Consider the following 18714-nt stretch of genomic DNA (forward strand, 5'->3'; position numbering starts at 1 on the left):
CGCATGCACTTGTCCACGCGTCGGTGGTCAAGTGGACCTTTGTGCAAAGCGCGGAACTAAGGGCCCGCCTGATGTTGAGTGACACGTGCTGGTGCAAGGCGGGGACGGCACACCGGGAGAAGTAGTGACGGCTAGGGACGGCATAGCGAGGTGCCGCAGTTGCCATCAGGTCCAGGAAGGCGGGAGTTTCAACAAGCCGGAACGCCAACATCTCCTGGGCCAGCAGTTTAGCGATGTTGGCGTTCAAGGCTTGCGCGTGTGGGTGGTTAGCAGTGTATTTCTGCCGCCGCTCCAATGTCTGAGAGATGGTGGGTTGTTGTAAAGAAACGCCTGATGGTGCCTTTGATGGTGCAGGAGAAGGAGATAAGACAGGACCAGGGGAGGATGAGGTAGAAGTCAACAAAGTGGCGGAGGCAGATGAAGTGGTGTCCTGGCTCGTCCTCTGGAGTGCATCGCCAGCACAGTCAGCAGTGGCAGTGGCAGAGGCAGAGGCAGTGGCAGAGACAGTGGCAGTGGCGTGAACGGCAGGCGGCCTTTGTCCTGCCGTTGCTGCCTGCCACTGATTCCAGTGCTTGGATTCCAAATGACGGCGCATTGAAGTGGTGGACAGGTTGCTCTTCTCAGAGCCCCTAATCAATTTCGAGAGGCAAATTGTGCAGACAACACTATATCTGTCCTCGGCGCATTCCTTGAAAAAACTCCACACCTTCGAGAAACGTGCCCTCGAGGTGGGAGTTTTTCGGGGCTGGGTACGAACTGGAACATCTTGGGAGATTCCGGGTGTGGCCTGGCTTCGCCTAAGCTGCTGACCTCTGCCTCTGCCTCTAGCTACCCTTTTTGGTGCTGCACCTGCCTCAACATCCACACTACTTTCCCCGCTTGACATCCCCCCTGTCCAGGTCGGGTCAGTGTCCTCATCATCCACCACTTCCTCTTCCAACTCCTGTCTCATCTCCTCCTCCCGCACAATGCGCCGGTCAACTGGATGCCCTGACGGCAACTGCGTCACATCATCGTCGATGAGGGTGGGTTGCTGGTCATCCACCACCAAATCGAACGGAGATGGAGGAGACTCTAGTGTTTGAGCATCTGGACACAGATGCTCCTCTGTTAGGTTCGTGGAATCGTGACGTGGAGAGGCAGGTTGAGGGACAATGAAAGGAGCGGAGAACAGCTCTGGGGAGCAGGGACAGTTTGGGTTATTGTTCTGTAAAGCTTCGGAATTTTGGGAGGAAGGAAGACAAGACTGTTGGGTAATAGGAGGAGAGGAGGCAGAGTCTGACTGGCTGCTGGACAATGTGCTGTAAGCGTTCTCTGACAGCCATTGCAAGACCTGTTCCTGGTTCTCGGGCCTACTAAGGTTTGTACCCTGCAGTTTAGTTAATGTGGCAAGCAACCCTGGCACTGTGGAGTGGCGCAATGCTTGCTGCCCCACAGGAGTAGGCACGGGACGCCCTGTGGCTTCACTGCTACCTTGCTCCCCAGAACCATTCCCCCGACCTCGCCCACGGCCTCGTCCACGTCCCTTTCCGGGAGCCTTGCGCATTTTGAATTCCTAGTTAGAAATTGGCACTGTATACCAGTAGTAAAAATTGTGGGTGCACGTAACCCCAATATATTCTTTGAATTACCAGTCAGAAACTGGCACTATATGGCAGTAGCAAGAAATGAAGGTATTTATAACCCCAATATATTCTTTGAATTCCCAGTCAGACAATGGCACTGTATACCAGTAGTAAAAATTGTGGGTGCACGTAACCCCAATATATTCTTTGAATTCCCAGTCAGAAACTGGCACTATATGGCAGTAGCAAGAAATGAGGGTATTTGTATTCCCAATATACTCTTTGAATTCCCAGTCAGACAATGGCACTGTATACCAGTAGTAAAAATTGTGGGTGCACGTAACCCCAATATATTCTTTGAATTCCCAGTCAGAAACTGGCACTATATGGCAGTAGCAAGAAATGAGGGTATTTATAACCCCAATATATTCTTTGAATTCCCAGTCAGACAATGGCACTGTATACCAGTAGTAAAAATTGTGGGTGCACGTAACCCCAATATATTCTTTGAATTCCCAGTCAGAAACTGGCACTATATGGCAGTAGCAAGAAATGAGGGTATTTGTATTCCCAATATACTCTTTGAATTCCCAGTCAGACAATGGCACTGTATACCAGTAGTAAAAATTGTGGGTGCACGTAACCCCAATATATTCTTTGAATTACCAGTCAGAAACTGGCACTATATGGCAGTAGCAAGAAATGAGGGTATTTATAACCCCAATATATTCTTTGAATTCCCAGTCAGACAATGGCACTGTATACCAGTAGTAAAAATTGTGGGTGCACGTAACCCCAATATATTCTTTGAATTCCCAGTCAGAATCTGGCACTATATGGCAGTAGCAAGAAATGAGGGTATTTGTATTCCCAATATACTCTTTGAATTCCCAGTCAGACAATGGCACTGTATACCAGTAGTAAAAATTGTGGGTGCACGTAACCCCAATATATTCTTTGAATTACCAGTCAGAAACTGGCACTATATGGCAGTAGCAAGAAATGAGGGTATTTATAACCCCAATATATTCTTTGAATTCCCAGTCAGACAATGGCACTGTATACCAGTAGTAAAAATTGTGGGTGCACGTAACCCCAATATATTCTTTGAATTACCAGTCAGAAACTGGCACTATATGGCAGTAGCAAGAAATGAGGGTATTTGTATTCCCAATATACTCTTTGAATTCCCAGTCAAACAATGGCACTGTATACCAGTAGTAAAAATTGTGGGTGCACGTAACCCCAATATATTCTTTGAATTACCAGTCAGAAACTGGCACTATATGGCAGTAGCAAGAAATGAGGGTATTTATAACCCCAATATATTCTTTGAATTCCCAGTCAGACAATGGCACTGTATACCAGTAGTAAAAATTGTGGGTGCACGTAACCCCAATATATTCTTTGAATTACCAGTCAGAAACTGGCACTATATGGCAGTAGCAAGAAATGAGGGTATTTGTATTCCCAATATACTCTTTGAATTCCCAGTCAGACAATGGCACTGTATACCAGTAGTAAAAATTGTGGGTGCACGTAACCCCAATATATTCTTTGAATTACCAGTCAGAAACTGGCACTATATGGCAGTAGCAAGAAATGAGGGTATTTATAACCCCAATATATTCTTTGAATTCCCAGTCAGACAATGGCACTGTATACCAGTAGTAAAAATTGTGGGTGCACGTAACCCCAATATATTCTTTGAATTCCCAGTCAGACACTGGCACTATATGGCAGTAGCAAGAAATGAGGGTATTTGTATTCCCAATATATTCTTTGAATTCCCAGTCAGACAATGGCACTGTATACCAGTAGTAAAAATTGTGGGTGTATATAGCCCCAATTCTATTGCTAGGGGACTTGCAGGGTATTTCTGGGGTGAAGGTGGGGGGGCACACCGTTGGAACGGGTATCGGGGTATATATCGGGTATACGGGAATACACTGACAGTGTATTCCATTCAGGATCCTGGGAAAGCTGGGTTGCGGCGATTGAGCCCGTCAGTGCCACGTTACACTGACAAGCTTCTCCCTGGAATTTAGCTCTTACAAGAGCTGTTGGTTGTCTTCTCCTTCCTATCCTAGCCTGTCCCTGCCTACCCAGAATCTAAGCCCTAGCTAGCTGGACGGAAACCTCCGTCCTCGGTGAATTGCAAGCTCAGAATGACGCGAACCTGGGCGGCGCTGTTCTTTTAAATTAGAGGTCACATGTATTCGGCAGCCAATGGGTTTTGCCTACTTTTTTCAACGTCACCGGTGTCGTAGTTCCTGTCCCACCTACCCTGCGCTGTTATTGGAGCAAAAAAGGCGCCAGGGAAGGTGGGAGGGGAATCGAGTAATGGCGCACTTTACCACGCGGTGTTCGATTCGATTCGAACATGCCGAACAGCCTAATATCCGATCGAACATGAGTTCGATAGAACACTGTTCGCTCATCTCTATTCATTATCCATTGATATCCTGTATATATTCTCCATTCATCAAGACTTCCAAAAGTTTAAGGGAGAAGTTTTTTGTTACAAGAGTTTCTCAGGCGGAATCTACGCTCATGGGATAATAGTTTATTTTTCTCAATTAACAAAATGAAGTCAATTAAGAAAAGAGAAATGGAAATTCCATCAATATTTGGTGTGACCTATGCAATTTGCCTTCCACTAATTCTTCTCGGTATGCTTGAGTTTTTGAAGGACCTCTGTAGAAAGGTTGTTCCCGCCATCTTGGAGAACTTAGCACAGATCCAGATCATCCATGGATGTAGGCTTGTTCCAATCCTTCTGTCTCTTCATGTTATCCCAGACAGACTGGATGACGTTGAGATCAGGGTTCTGTAGGGGCCACATCATCACCGAGCATTACATGGCTGGTTCTCCAGAGTGAGGGATACTCACTCTGTAGTCACTCTCTGCTCTAGATTCTGACTCGAGTACTAACCTTTATTATTTATTTCTGTACAACTCTTGCATAGATAGCACCAACATACTCCAAAGCACATTATAGACATTGTCGTCACTCAAGTAGGGCTCAGAGTCTGGAGGAAAGCCATGGAGACATAGAAGGAACATGCAGACTCAATACAGATGAAGTCCATGCTCAGATGCCAAGCAAGGCCTAACATTCTATAAAGGGGTATATAAAAAGGATTTCTCAACCAGACATCCTTTTTACACTCTCACTGCTAAGGACATAAGATAAGAGATAAGATAATCCTTTAATAGTCCCACATTGGGGAAATTTCAGTATGTTACAGCAGCATAGTAATACAGGTACAGGATAATACACAGTAATATAATACAGACGTAGGCACGAATATGCTGAGAACATATACTAGGAGTCCATAGTAGCTAATGAACGGAAGAGAAAGAAGGAAGACTCATGGTCATCATCATAATCATTAGTTCTCTGTGCGGAGTGATCTTCGCTTGGTCTGATGTAGATTATACAGCCTGGTCGCGGTTGGAAGGAAGGACTTCCGATAGCGCTCCTTCTCACACTTGGGGTGAAGCAGACGGTCACTTACAGTGCTGCCAAGTCCCATCAGGGTCCCATACCTGGGGTGGGATTTGTTCTCCCGCATGGAGGTCACCAGAGACAGTATCCTTCTGTCACCCACCACCTGTACTAGGTCCAGGGGGCTCCCCAGGACAGAGCTGGCCCTCCTGATCAGCCTGTCAAGTCTATTTCTGTCCCTGGTTGATATACTGCTCCCCCAGCAGGCCACACCGAAAAAGATGGCTGAGGCAACCACAGAGTTGAAGAAGGCCCTAAGAAGTGTCCCCTGGACTCTGAAGGCCCTCAGCCTCCTGACCAGGTAGAGCCTGCTGTGGCCCTTTCTGTGCAGCGCCTCCAGGTGATCAGCCCAGTCTAGTTTATTGTTGAGGATCACGCCCAGATACTTATAGGTCCTGACTATCTCATAAGTACCTTACATAAAGACCTTAAAGTTATGACCTCAAAGTTAGACATCAGGAAGAACGTTGGCAGCCTGTTATGGTCATCTCTTCCATTGCAGAGCCTCATGAATAGGGTTGAGCGATCGGGATCGGGAAAGATCGGATCCCGATCGGCAATCGAGCAAATTTCACGATCGGGATCGGCTGGGAAAATGATCAAAAATCGGATTTTAAAAACAATCCTGAAATCTCAAGATCGGCTCAACCCTACTCATGAACCAAGGAAAGTCATACTTTTCTTCGTGTTATCATCTCTATTACCAATGAGTCATTAGTACGATATTCACGATACATATTCACGATATCTATACGATATATTCTTATATTCACATTTATGGAGCGTATATTCTCTTCCTACTGAAAGATTAGGAAATGAGCAGTTCTGGATCATTGATGCTGGTGACTATATGGCGATACGTGTATGTAGACATAAGTGACATAAGGGACATGAACTCTGCCCATGCTATGCTTCCAATTTTAGGAGTTATTCTACATCTCAGGTCATGACTATGAATATTTTCCAAAATATTACACTTTGAGACAAAATTGCCCTTGAATATAAAGCGCTATTTGGTCTTTCCACCATGTGCCAAGTGTCCTGGAACTGTTCCAAAAATTTATCGAATTGGAGTATAATAGAATTTTTTATTAGATGGTTTTTCTTTGCTAGACAAATAAAAATTTCCCATTTTGTTTCTAGGATTTACAAATCATCAGCACAGATGAGAATCAGGTCTTCATCGCCGTTCAGGAATGGTATCAGACAGACACTTACAACCTGTACCAGTCGGATCCACAAGGAGTTTATTACTCCATCGTTCTGGAGAATGTGAGGAGCGCTAAGCAACCGGAGGAGAACGTCCTGATAGATATTCTAGAGGTGAGAAGATATCGCAGCACGATAAGTAGAACGTGAAATTTGATACTGCTTTATTCTATCGGGTGAATTCACACATGCTGTAAGAGCTACATATTTGTGTTGCAGAAAAATGTACTGTAGAAATTTACGCTGTGTGAACCAATGGGTGGGGGGACTACAAGTAATTTTTCTAGTGCAATTTTTGCAATGTGGAACTGTGTTGTGGATTGGGATGAGGAATTTCTTCTACACTATCTGGAATTTAAAACACAAATCCTTAGAAAATAAACTACATAATGTGCAACCAGAACAATCCACAAAATCCATATATCTTTTTGCCTGATATTTTTAATGTAAATGGTAATTCACCTTAAAATTTGCATTGGACAAGTGGAAGATTCAGCTGATCCAAGGGGTCATCTAGACTACATAGGGCATTCTGAACAAGGACATTTATACCATGGAGGTGTCTAATTATTATGGGGGTTGGTTCTGGGAGGCACGAGCCTGTGCCCTATCTAATTTTTGACAACTTTCATGAAAGCTTCGGGAGGCTTCCAAAAAGGGGTGACCTCACAGACTCACAGACAAATCTCCTGTGCCACCCATGTGGTTGGTCATGTCCAAAAAGGGGGCTTATCTAGCACATTAAGTGCCCATGTCACAAGATAGGGGATGTAGTACATCCTAGTTTGAAAATTTTTGCGGCTTGATGAACATGCCATTTTCCCAAATGGGCCCAGGCCAATGTTGGCATATATGCTCTATTCATTGCTAGTAGGCAATGACAAGGCTCTAATTGGGGACCCATCTCGCTTGAGAACTAAGGTTGAACATACACTTTAGCTGAATACACCAAATTTTCTATTTTTTGTTTCACTGGCCAACCATCCAATGGGCATGACAGTGTCCCAGATCTTCTCTTTGTTGTGGCAATGAAAGGTCTCAAAGGAGGTAAACTTTCCCCAGTGGTGCCTGGAATCATCTTATTCTCTTCTTCGTTTCGAGAATACATACACATGGCCAACCTAAGAACTAAGCATATTGAAATCCACCATGTTCAATTGTTCTTTCACTCGACAATCCCATGCACATTAGATTTTTGTCTAGTCCAATTGGCCGCAGTCATCAAATGGATCTGGGAATTAATTTTTTTTACCTGCTGGCTTTAGAAATAACCTTGACTTGTAAACCTGTGATACACAATCTTAACGTTCTCAAGAACATTGTTGTCGCACCTAGTCTGACCTTCCATATGTACCCAACCTTTTTTTTTTTTTTGCCTGTTCTTCAATATAGCTCCACCTGTCCCCATGAGAGGTCCTCTGAGGGTCACAACTTGAGTACCCCTGTAGCTCCATCCAAACCACCTTTCAGGTTTTTCTAATGGAGATCCTGATCTCTTTAGACATCCCAAACCCTTCACATCCAGAACCTAAAAGACTTACCCAGGAAGTCTCATCTCAGAAGTCGAAAAATACGACCACAACACATTTTTGTAAGATTTTCAATAGTTCTTTTATCAAATCCTGTTATTTTATTACTCTTTATGCAAATGACTCCAACCCATTTGGCTGTTCTGTACATTAACATGGAAGTTTATGGTTCCGCATGGTCCAGTTATTGTTCCCGGGAACATTTTGTAATACAATTCATTATATAGAATGGTTGTTTTTGTGAACTTTGTTTCACATGGTGGAATAATATAAGGTAAATAGGTCTTTGTCTATAGAAAGGGATTAAACAGCTGTTTGGCCATTTGTACAAATTCTCTCAGCTTGGATTACTGCTTTGCCAAACAACTATATAAAATAACTCTGCAGTAAAAAAGGATTATAATGTGCATCTGTGCATGGAAGCCCTCCTACAATAGAAGCGCGTATTGATCTTGCAGCATGTGATCCTAGTTATGAGAACTACTTGTAGTAAAATTAATGATCCAAGCGGCAAAGAAAAACAGCGAATCTGCAAAGAGCCACCACCGAGATAGAGATGATAAACTCCGAACTTGTTTACATCAGTCACTGTAGGAATCTGAAATCACTGAGCCAGAGCATGACCAAACCTCATTCCAGGGGAAAAGTTTAGGCCCCCCCACCCGCGATCTTATACATGCATGACAAAATATCAACATGTACCCGGTTTATGGCAGTAGTTCCCGTGTCATTTCGAGAGAGCAGTTTTATCGATTTTATATAAAAAATCATAATGAAGGAACTACAAGGAACAAGCACAGCTGTGGCTGAAACGTGCTCAGTCCCATTCACCTGCTCATATTAGATGTATGTGGGATTCCCTGGCCGGTTATAAGTCTACCATATTCATGTAGAGTCCTGCAACTTTTAATACATTTCTTTAAAACCACTCTCAAAGTCTCATAAGATCTCTCAATCTTAGTAAATGTAGCCACTGCCTATGAATAGTAAGTTGTGTTATGGGGCCCAATGGCGACTTGTTGCACCTTTGTGCTTGACACCCCTTTAGTTTGATTCCTATTTTCATACAAGGCCCCGGTGTCTACTGTATTCTGCGGCTCTCAGTGACCCAGTCTTCAGTCTTCACTCTTCTTTGTTGTGTAGAAGTGAGGACACGCAATGTCCCCATCACAGAGACTGACCCCCATAACACTTAGGACATTATGACATGGAGTTATATGTGACCTTCTCTTGGTATATGGCGCCCCCCATAGTCCCTGATCCTGCAGCGGCAGCCACCATGTATGTAGAAGATGATACACTTTATTATATACTGGATCAGCAGTCGAGTCTAGTCCTGGATTACTGAGCGGCAGCGATCACTCTCATCATGGTCAGTATGTAAGGAGAGAGCCGGACAAAAGACAAAAAACACAATATAGATTTTTTTTTTTTTATTGAATAGCAATAAGCAACATTGTAATAAAACTATTACTGGCCCTTTAATGTATTATAAAATGGGTGACAGTGACTCTCACGTCAGGCTGGGGGAGATCACAGAACTCGCTGCATTCTGACCACCATGTCCTAAGATGAAAGCCACCGACCCAAAGATCCAGAGGAAGGCGAAACAAACTCCCCGGAGCGTTATACCTCAGGGGGGCCAAAAATTCCTTCCTGACCCCAGATATGGCGATCGGATATCTCCCTGGATCACATCTGTCCTGCTGCATATTGCTGTATATTTGTATATTCTTATATGTGCCTGTAAGGAGAGAAAGAGACATCTACATCCTGCCCCTAAGAGCTTACAATCTAATACAATACACGTCCTGCCCCTAAGAGCTTACAATCTATAATACAATACACGTCCTGCCACTAAGAGCTTACAATCTAATACAATACATTTCCTGCCCCTAAGAGCTTACAATCTAATGTACAAATCTAATGTACAAGTATGCAATAAATACAATGTAATGCAATAGGTATTCTACTACTTAGGCCTCGTTCACATCTGCGTCGGTAATCCGTTCAGGGGAATCCACATGGGGACCCCCCTGAATGGACTACCAAACGCATTGGCAAGCGGAATGCAGTGAAAGTACATGGACCCCATAGACTACAATGGGGTCCGTGTGCTTTCCGCACGGTCTCCACACGGAATATGTGGACAGAACATCAGCGCACGATCATGGACCCCATTATAATCTATGGGGTCCGTGTGATTTCATTGCACACCGCTTGCCAATGCTTTTGGTAGTCCGTTCGGGGGGTCCTCATGCGGACTCCCCGAACGGATTACTGACACAGATGTGAACGAGGCCTTAGGGTATGTTCACAAAGTGAAAATTTTTCAGGAATTTTGGGGCATGTTTTGTGCCAAAATCCATGTGAAAATTGCGCAGAAACCAGGGCAGGTAGCCATGTGCGGATTAGCTCCTATGAACAAAGCTATTCCATGTGCAGACCTGCAGCAGATCAAAATGGAAATTTGTTCTGCATATTCTATTACAGATGCAGGAAAACTTTGCTTGTGTGAACATACCCTAAGATTGCCCATACACCTTAGATAGCTATCAGGTGAACACACTCATTCAGCTGACGGCTATTCCTCCTGACTGTCACCATACACCTGCTATACACATGCACACTCGGTCGAGTGTTCATGTTTTTTCAGCGTAAGCAATGATAAGCTGCTTCCAGATCCTCTGGCAGTGACTTATCACCCACTAGAAATTCAACATTTCTCATTCCTCCCCCTGTTGTCTGCTGTCAAGGGAAAGTTGGATACCTGTCACATACATTAGATCAGGTTCGACCGATTTGCAACTAATGTGTATGGGGACCAGCAAGGCCAGGGTGACAGTCAGATAATAAATTATAGCATGGCACCTTATAATATGTAATAAGACCTCATTAGATCCATGCACAGGGGTGATGAGAATGCCGCAGTGATCCGCACCATAAGCCCTCATGTACATGACTCCGCCACAGACAGTAAATGTCTGATCTCCCTACCATTTCTGTGTCAGTATCAGAATGAAAAAAGTTACTGCCCCCCTCCCCATGGTTTCTAATAGGAAACTATGGCAAAGATCATACCGTGTATTCAATCCTTGCACAGAATTGATTTCCTGCGTCAAAGGAAAGAAGCAGCCGGTTCTGTCTTGATGTGGATTCAGCAACAAAAATAGCGCTGAAACCGCGGCGAGAGATCGCACACAACTTAGCACAGACGTCAGGTCAAAACCACAAACTGCGGCAGAAACCCAAATATTAGCCTCAGATTTCTGCTGCAGGAAAATCAGGAAAGTGCAGGAACAGAAGACTGTGTCAAGGACGGAACCAATATAAGGGACTGTTCACATCACATTTTTAGCCTCCATTTTACAGTGGGAAAAGCTCCCATACATTTAGTGGGAGACTATGCTGTATCACACTGTATAGCCATACAACGTGACAAATCGCCTATAGAATTCTAATATAAAAAATGTAGACAAGGTATATAGAATATTTACTGTATACCATTATCTACTTACTATTACATACCACAAAAATAGTATACTGATATGTATCAGTCTGACAGACACAAAAGGGCACTCCTAAGGCCTCCATACAGTGAATGGAGTCTTATGGATATGCCTGGCTGATAACAGAGAATAACTGCATTTTGCAACCAGGTTTAGGTTACTGAATGCTTTGTAACTTTGTTTTTCTCTATTATAGTAAAAGCTACCTAATAACAGCCCCATTAAAGGGATGGTGCAACCTAGACCACCCCCATATCCATAGGGCACATAGATGTCACAGAAGGGAGGTCTCAGTTTGAGACCCCCCATGAGCCAGAGCAGAGACCCTCTGCTAAAAGCAGTCCATACTCCGGAGGACTCAGAGTGACCTTGTATTACATAGCCATTCTTTTAAAATTACGCCATGTAATACCTCATGTCTCCTGAAGAAGACACATCTTACCAATGATAACAGCTGGGGGTTTGGGCTAGACCCGTGACCATCAGCAGATTGCCAGTGGGTCCCCATTTAGAGCAGGGGTTGTCCAGTTAGGACAACCCCTGTAAGGCCGGGTTCACACATGGAATGTTTTATACTTTTTGGAGAGGTAAAAATACAGAGCCCAGATGTGCACATGTTATATAATATCAGGTTAAGAATCTTCCTGACAATCTCAAGGGCTTCTTAGCCAGAATTTGGGGCTAATGGTTCAGTTCTGTACTTCACCACACACCCCAGTCATACCATGTGTGAACAAGGCCTTAACATGGAGAGAAGAGCCACCTACCTGGATAGACCGTCCTCTTCAAGCTATCGAGCTCAAGTGACCCGAGATGGCGCCAGTGTACAACAATACACATTCTATAGCTATTGTGATGTCATATGGAATCTGTGATGTCACCACTGTCGTGTTATGTATCAAGTTCACCACATTAAGGAAGAGTTGTATTGATACAGTGGAAGGGAGAGGGTTAATGACAGCCGGGGACTCCTTTAGGTTTAGTGTCTATTATATTGGGCTGCAGTCACAGTACTGTTATGTGTCCATTGCCCATGGTGTGGGTGACTTTTCTGTGTACATTATACATTAAACCCTATGGGGCAGTTTTATTAAATTGGTCTAAAAACAAAACTGTCCTAGTTGCTCATAGCAACCAATCACAGCATAGCTTTCATTTTGTATTTAGCTTCTGAAACATGAAAGCTGCTCTGTGATTGGTTACTTTGCCAACTAAGACCGTTTGGCTTTTAGACCATCTTATTAAGTCTGCTCCTATATGTATAATAGACAATAAATCCTATATACAGCTACACACATAAGGCCGACTGATCCAACCATCTGAAAGTAAACTGTCGCTGTTGTCCATATCAACCAATCACAATGCAGCTTTCTTTTTTCAGACACAGGATCCAAAATGAAAGCTGAGCTGTAATTGGTTGCTATGGGTAACAAAGATGGCTTTCTTTTTGGACAGAGTATACTGTGCGACAAGTCCTGCAGCCAAAAATATTTGTATGACTTTTTCTCAGACCTTCTGGTCCTACAAATACCTCCCTGGTCTCCTCGGCAGGTGCTGTTGGTTCCTTGCCAGCCAATCCACAAGTAGGCTATGGCTACACGGTGACTCTTTCATGTGACAAAATGTCATGCCAAATCATGCAACAAAAATGTCCATGTATCTCTATGGTAATGTGACATTTGCAGACAATTCAAACAATATTGGATTTTGGTCATAGGTCTCATGCGGTTTTTTTTGTTTTTTTTAATACACTGGAAGATGCATGTGACATGTCTATGCAGGTCCAACTCCAGGTCTATGCAGAGCCAACTCCAGGTCTATGCAGGGCCGGCTCCATGTCTATGCAGGGCCAGGTCTATGCAGGGCCAGCTCCATGTCTATGCAGGGTCAGCTCCATGTCTATGCAGGGTCAGCTCCATGTCTATGCAGGGCCAGCTCCGGGTCTATGCAGGGCCAGCTCCAGGTCCATGCAGGGCCAGCTCCAGGTCCATGCAGGGCCAGCTCCATGTCCATGCAGGGCCAGCTCCGGGTCCATGCAGGGTCAGCTCCATGTCCATGCAGGGTCAGCTCCATGTCTATGCAGGGCCAGCTCCAGGTCCATGCAGGGCCAGCTCCGGGTCTATGCAGGGCCAGCTCCATGTCTATGCAGAGTCAGCTCCAGGTCTATGCAGGGTCAGCTCCATGTCCATGCAGGGTCAGCTCCAGGTCTATGCAGGGTCAGCTCCAGGTCTATGCAGGGTCAGCTCCAGGTCTAAGCAGGGCCAGCTCCATGTCTATGCAGAGCCAGCTCCAGGTCCATGCAGAGCCAGCTCCGGGTCTATGCAGGGCCAGGTCTATGCAGGGCCAGCTCCAGGTCCATGCAGGGCCAGCTCCATGTCCATGCAGGGCCAGCTCCATGTCCATGCAGGGCCAGCTCCATGTCTATGCAGGGCCAGCTCCAGGTCCATGCAGGGTCAGCTCCATGTCCATGCAGGGCCAGCTCCATGTCTATGCAGGGCCAGCTCCAGGTCCATGCAGGGCCAGCTCCATGTCCATGCAGGGTCAGCTCCATGTCTATGCAGGGCCAGCTCCGGGTCCATGCAGGGTCAGCTCCATGTCCATGCAGGGTCAGCTCCATGTCTATGCAGGGCCAGCTCCAGGTCCATGCAGGGCCAGCTCCGGGTCTATGCAGGGCCAGCTCCATGTCTATGCAGAGTCAGCTCCAGGTCTATGCAGGGTCAGCTCCATGTCCATGCAGGGTCAGCTCCAGGTCTATGCAGGGTCAGCTCCAGGTCTATGCAGGGTCAGCTCCAGGTCTAAGCAGGGCCAGCTCCATGTCTATGCAGAGCCAGCTCCAGGTCCATGCAGAGCCAGCTCCGGGTCTATACAGGGCCAGGTCTATGCAGGGCCAGCTCCAGGTCCATGCAGGGCCAGCTCCATGTCCATGCAGGGCCAGCTCCATGTCTATGCAGGGCCAGCTCCAGGTCCATGCAGGGTCAGCTCCATGTCCATGCAGGGCCAGCTCCATGTCTATGCAGGGCCAGCTCCAGGTCCATGCAGGGCCAGCTCCATGTCCATGCAGGGTCAGCTCCATGTCTATGCAGGGCCAGCTCCAGGTCCATGCAGGGCCAGCTCCATGTCCATGCAGGGTCAGCCCCATGTCTATGCAGGGCCAGCTCCAGGTCCATGCAGGGCCAGCTCCGGGTCTATGCAGGGCCAGCTCCGGGTCTATGCAGGGCCAGCTCCAGGTCTATGCAAGGTCAGCTCCATGTCCATGCAGGGTCAGCTCCAGGTCTATGCAGGGTCAGCTCCAGGTCCATGCAGGGCCAGCTCCATGTCCATGCAGGGCCAGCTCCATGTCCATGCAGGGCCAGCTCCATGTCTATGCAGGGCCAGCTCCAGGTCCATGCAGGGTCAGCTCCATGTCCATGCAGGGCCAGCTCCATGTCTATGCAGGGCCAGCTCCAGGTCCATGCAGGGCCAGCTCCATGTCCATGCAGGGTCAGCTCCATGTCTATGCAGGGCCAGCTCCGGGTCCATGCAGGGTCAGCTCCATGTCCATGCAGGGTCAGCTCCATGTCTATGCAGGGCCAGCTCCAGGTCCATGCAGGGCCAGCTCCGGGTCTATGCAGGGCCAGCTCCATGTCTATGCAGAGTCAGCTCCAGGTCTATGCAGGGTCAGCTCCATGTCCATGCAGGGTCAGCTCCAGGTCTATGCAGGGTCAGCTCCAGGTCTATGCAGGGTCAGCTCCAGGTCTAAGCAGGGCCAGCTCCATGTCTATGCAGAGCCAGCTCCAGGTCCATGCAGAGCCAGCTCCGGGTCTATACAGGGCCAGGTCTATGCAGGGCCAGCTCCAGGTCCATGCAGGGCCAGCTCCATGTCCATGCAGGGCCAGCTCCATGTCCATGCAGGGCCAGCTCCATGTCTATGCAGGGCCAGCTCCAGGTCCATGCAGGGTCAGCTCCATGTCCATGCAGGGCCAGCTCCATGTCTATGCAGGGCCAGCTCCAGGTCCATGCAGGGCCAGCTCCATGTCCATGCAGGGTCAGCTCCATGTCTATGCAGGGCCAGCTCCGGGTCCATGCAGGGTCAGCTCCATGTCCATGCAGGGTCAGCTCCATGTCTATGCAGGGCCAGCTCCAGGTCCATGCAGGGCCAGCTCCGGGTCTATGCAGGGCCAGCTCCATGTCTATGCAGAGTCAGCTCCAGGTCTATGCAGGGTCAGCTCCATGTCCATGCAGGGTCAGCTCCAGGTCTATGCAGGGTCAGCTCCAGGTCTATGCAGGGTCAGCTCCAGGTCTAAGCAGGGCCAGCTCCATGTCTATGCAGAGCCAGCTCCAGGTCCATGCAGAGCCAGCTCCGGGTCTATACAGGGCCAGGTCTATGCAGGGCCAGCTCCAGGTCCATGCAGGGCCAGCTCCATGTCCATGCAGGGCCAGCTCCATGTCTATGCAGGGCCAGCTCCAGGTCCATGCAGGGTCAGCTCCATGTCCATGCAGGGCCAGCTCCATGTCTATGCAGGGCCAGCTCCAGGTCCATGCAGGGCCAGCTCCATGTCCATGCAGGGTCAGCTCCATGTCTATGCAGGGCCAGCTCCAGGTCCATGCAGGGCCAGCTCCATGTCCATGCAGGGTCAGCCCCATGTCTATGCAGGGCCAGCTCCAGGTCCATGCAGGGCCAGCTCCGGGTCTATGCAGGGCCAGCTCCAGGTCTATGCAAGGTCAGCTCCATGTCCATGCAGGGTCAGCTCCAGGTCTATGCAGGGTCAGCTCCAGGTCTAAGCAGGGCCAGCTCCATGTCTATGCAGAGCCAGCTCCAGGTCTATGTAGGGTCAGCTCCAGATCCATGCAGGGTCAGCTCCAGATCCATGCAGGGTCAGCTCCAGATCCATGGTGGGTCAGCTTCAGGTTTATGCAGGGTCAGCTCCAGGTCTATGCAGGGTCAGCTCCAGGTCTATGCAGGGCCAGCTCCAGATCCATGCAGGGTCAGCTCCAGCTCTATACAGGGTCAGCTCCAGGTCTATGCAGGGCCAGCTCCAGATCCATGCAGGGTCAGCTCCAGCTCTATACAGGGTCAGCTCCAGGTCTATGCAGGGTCAGCTCCAGGTCTATGCAGGGTCAGCTCCAGGTCTATGCAGGGTCAGCTCCAGGTCTATGCAAGGCCAGCGCCATGTCTATGCAGGGCCAGCTCCAGGTCAATGCAGGGTCAGCTCCATGTCTATGCAGGGCCACACAACGCTGTAACCCTTGTAGTATCCCTGATACAGTTTTCACAGCTTGTATTACTTCCACATTATTATTTCTGGATTATTTGCCTCCAGTGACCTTGTCTTCCTCCCCTTCCCCATATTACATTAGCAATTATTCAGACATTATATACAATGTTTCTATGTTGCTTTTTTAATCTTCTACACTTTGCTTATGATAATATTTTTTCATTTACAGATGATAAATTTCTAATTCACAGCCAATCTGATCCCTGTATTCTCTTATACTGTATGTTCTGCTTGTCGAGAATTTTTGGCCGAATTGTCGGTGCCCGCAGTTTTGCAGAGCACAGATGTTCACAATATACATCAAGGCTAATTGCTTAATATGATGATGATAATTGACTGCTAATTTCAGCCTGTCACATGAGGAAGTGTTATAGAGCAGAGAGAGTACGATGGATAATGTATGAGGCTGAAATATTGCAGTTAGCGCTCGAAAAATAAAGACAAATGAGAAAATCCTGGACTGTAATAGTTATAACAGGAGAGGAGGCGCACAAGCAAAGCAAACATTATATCAATGATATCATCATTCCGCTCTATTACTAGGTCCTAGGGTCCTGTTGAAAGCCACTGGCACCACTAATATGTAAAATTAGCATATATATGGAGTGTGCAATGAGCCTTTATTCCATTGGGGGCGCAATTGATCTGTGAACTATGTGGAGGATTGCAGGGACAACATCACCGTATGGTTAGCATTGTTTTCTTATAGCCTAAAAGACTATGGGCATAAATCCAGCTTGGTTTACGTGCATATAGAAGTTAACAATTCTCCCTATCCTTATGCGGCCTTCCTGTAGGTACTTGCGTTTCTTCCTCTTAAATATGTACAGTCACACAGGCTGCAACATCTGCCACTAAAGGGTTACCAGGGACTATGATATTTAGCTTCACTTCCTCTTCTCAGGAAGTGACATCATGACTCGGGGAGGGGGAAAAAGTTTCACTCCGAGTTAAATACCTACCTGCAACTTACCCTTATAAACTCCTTAAAGGGGTATTCCTACGTTGCATACTCACCAGTCTTCACTGCTGTAAAATCTTCTTTCTTCCTGGTTTCTTGCGTCATTTGGTGGGCGGGGTTTCATATGCAACCTGCCGTTTAGCTCCTCCCCCAAATTAATGTGTAGCTCCACCCACCACATAGCGTGATCCTATGGGGCGGCTGAAGGGCCTGTGATGTCATCAATGGTCCTCAAACAACACTATATGGACAACATTGGACTATGAAGTACAGGCAGGAGCAACTCCATTCTGTGTTACATACAGAGACTGCCTGTCTCTTCCATAATGAACACAATTGAATTAGCTAGCCTGATAACTGGGAGAACAGAAGACGAGTTCAGAAATGAAAGCAGCTCCTCTCCCCTATCTGATAGCAGGAAGCTAGGTCACGTGGTGCAGACACAGGAATAGCTAGATACACAGGCTCGCTCCCTGCACTTAGCCCCTCCTCCCTCCCCCCTGAGAGCAGCAGATACATCACTGGACTCATGAGCAGATAAGTCAAGAGCTGTGTCAACAATGAATTGAATAAAGTAAGATAGTGGACAAATAAAGCAGTTTTGCTGAAGCAGTGTATTTAGGAAAAGTCTTAAATCCACATTAACAAGCAGTATAGATAGGATCCTTGTGATGGGACAACCCCTTTAAGATACCCCCAACCACCTCTAAACCAATAAAGACCAGGACCACTGTATTGGATTTAAATTTGGCCTGTACAGGCCGATTTATTAAACATAGTAACAAAACATTCAACAAGTATCGGGTATAAACCGCCATAACAGGCGCCACTTTAACATACATCAAACACTGTACATAAAATATTACATACACTACCTATACTGACTAAAAGTGCAACTGACTAACAATCACATCCAATGGCGGCAAGCTCCGCCCCGAGTGCTCAGGCGCATGACACACCACCTCGAGTACCCCTTGAGCAAAGTGAAGCCTCTCCCCCCAAGGGACCCTAGCCCAACTAGAGGACATCAGAGGCCTTCACACTCCACCCCAGGATCCCCATACCACTGATGAGGTCCTTTTAACTGACCACAAAGCCTCACAACCCACTAAAACCTTGCAGACACACCAACTAAAATACCGCTACCAAAGGGAAGGGTGAGCGGGCATCTTCT

The 18714-nt window shown here is 47.0% G+C and overlaps 1 protein-coding gene across 2 annotated transcripts in view; it reads left to right on the top strand.

Moving 5' to 3' along the window:
- SORCS2 (sortilin related VPS10 domain containing receptor 2) overlaps positions 1 to 18714 on the top strand; it is a 710878-nt gene that overhangs the window by 603431 nt on the left and 88733 nt on the right. For both annotated transcript variants that reach the window (XM_075260385.1, XM_075260393.1), the window contains exon 9: positions 6221 to 6400. In XM_075260385.1, the coding sequence (XP_075116486.1) occupies positions 6221 to 6400 (180 nt within the window). The remainder of the gene's footprint in view (positions 1 to 6220; positions 6401 to 18714) is intronic.

The sequence above is a fragment of the Leptodactylus fuscus genome, chromosome 1 (assembly GCF_031893055.1).
Source record: "Leptodactylus fuscus isolate aLepFus1 chromosome 1, aLepFus1.hap2, whole genome shotgun sequence".
Lineage (NCBI taxonomy): Eukaryota > Metazoa > Chordata > Amphibia > Anura > Leptodactylidae > Leptodactylus > Leptodactylus fuscus.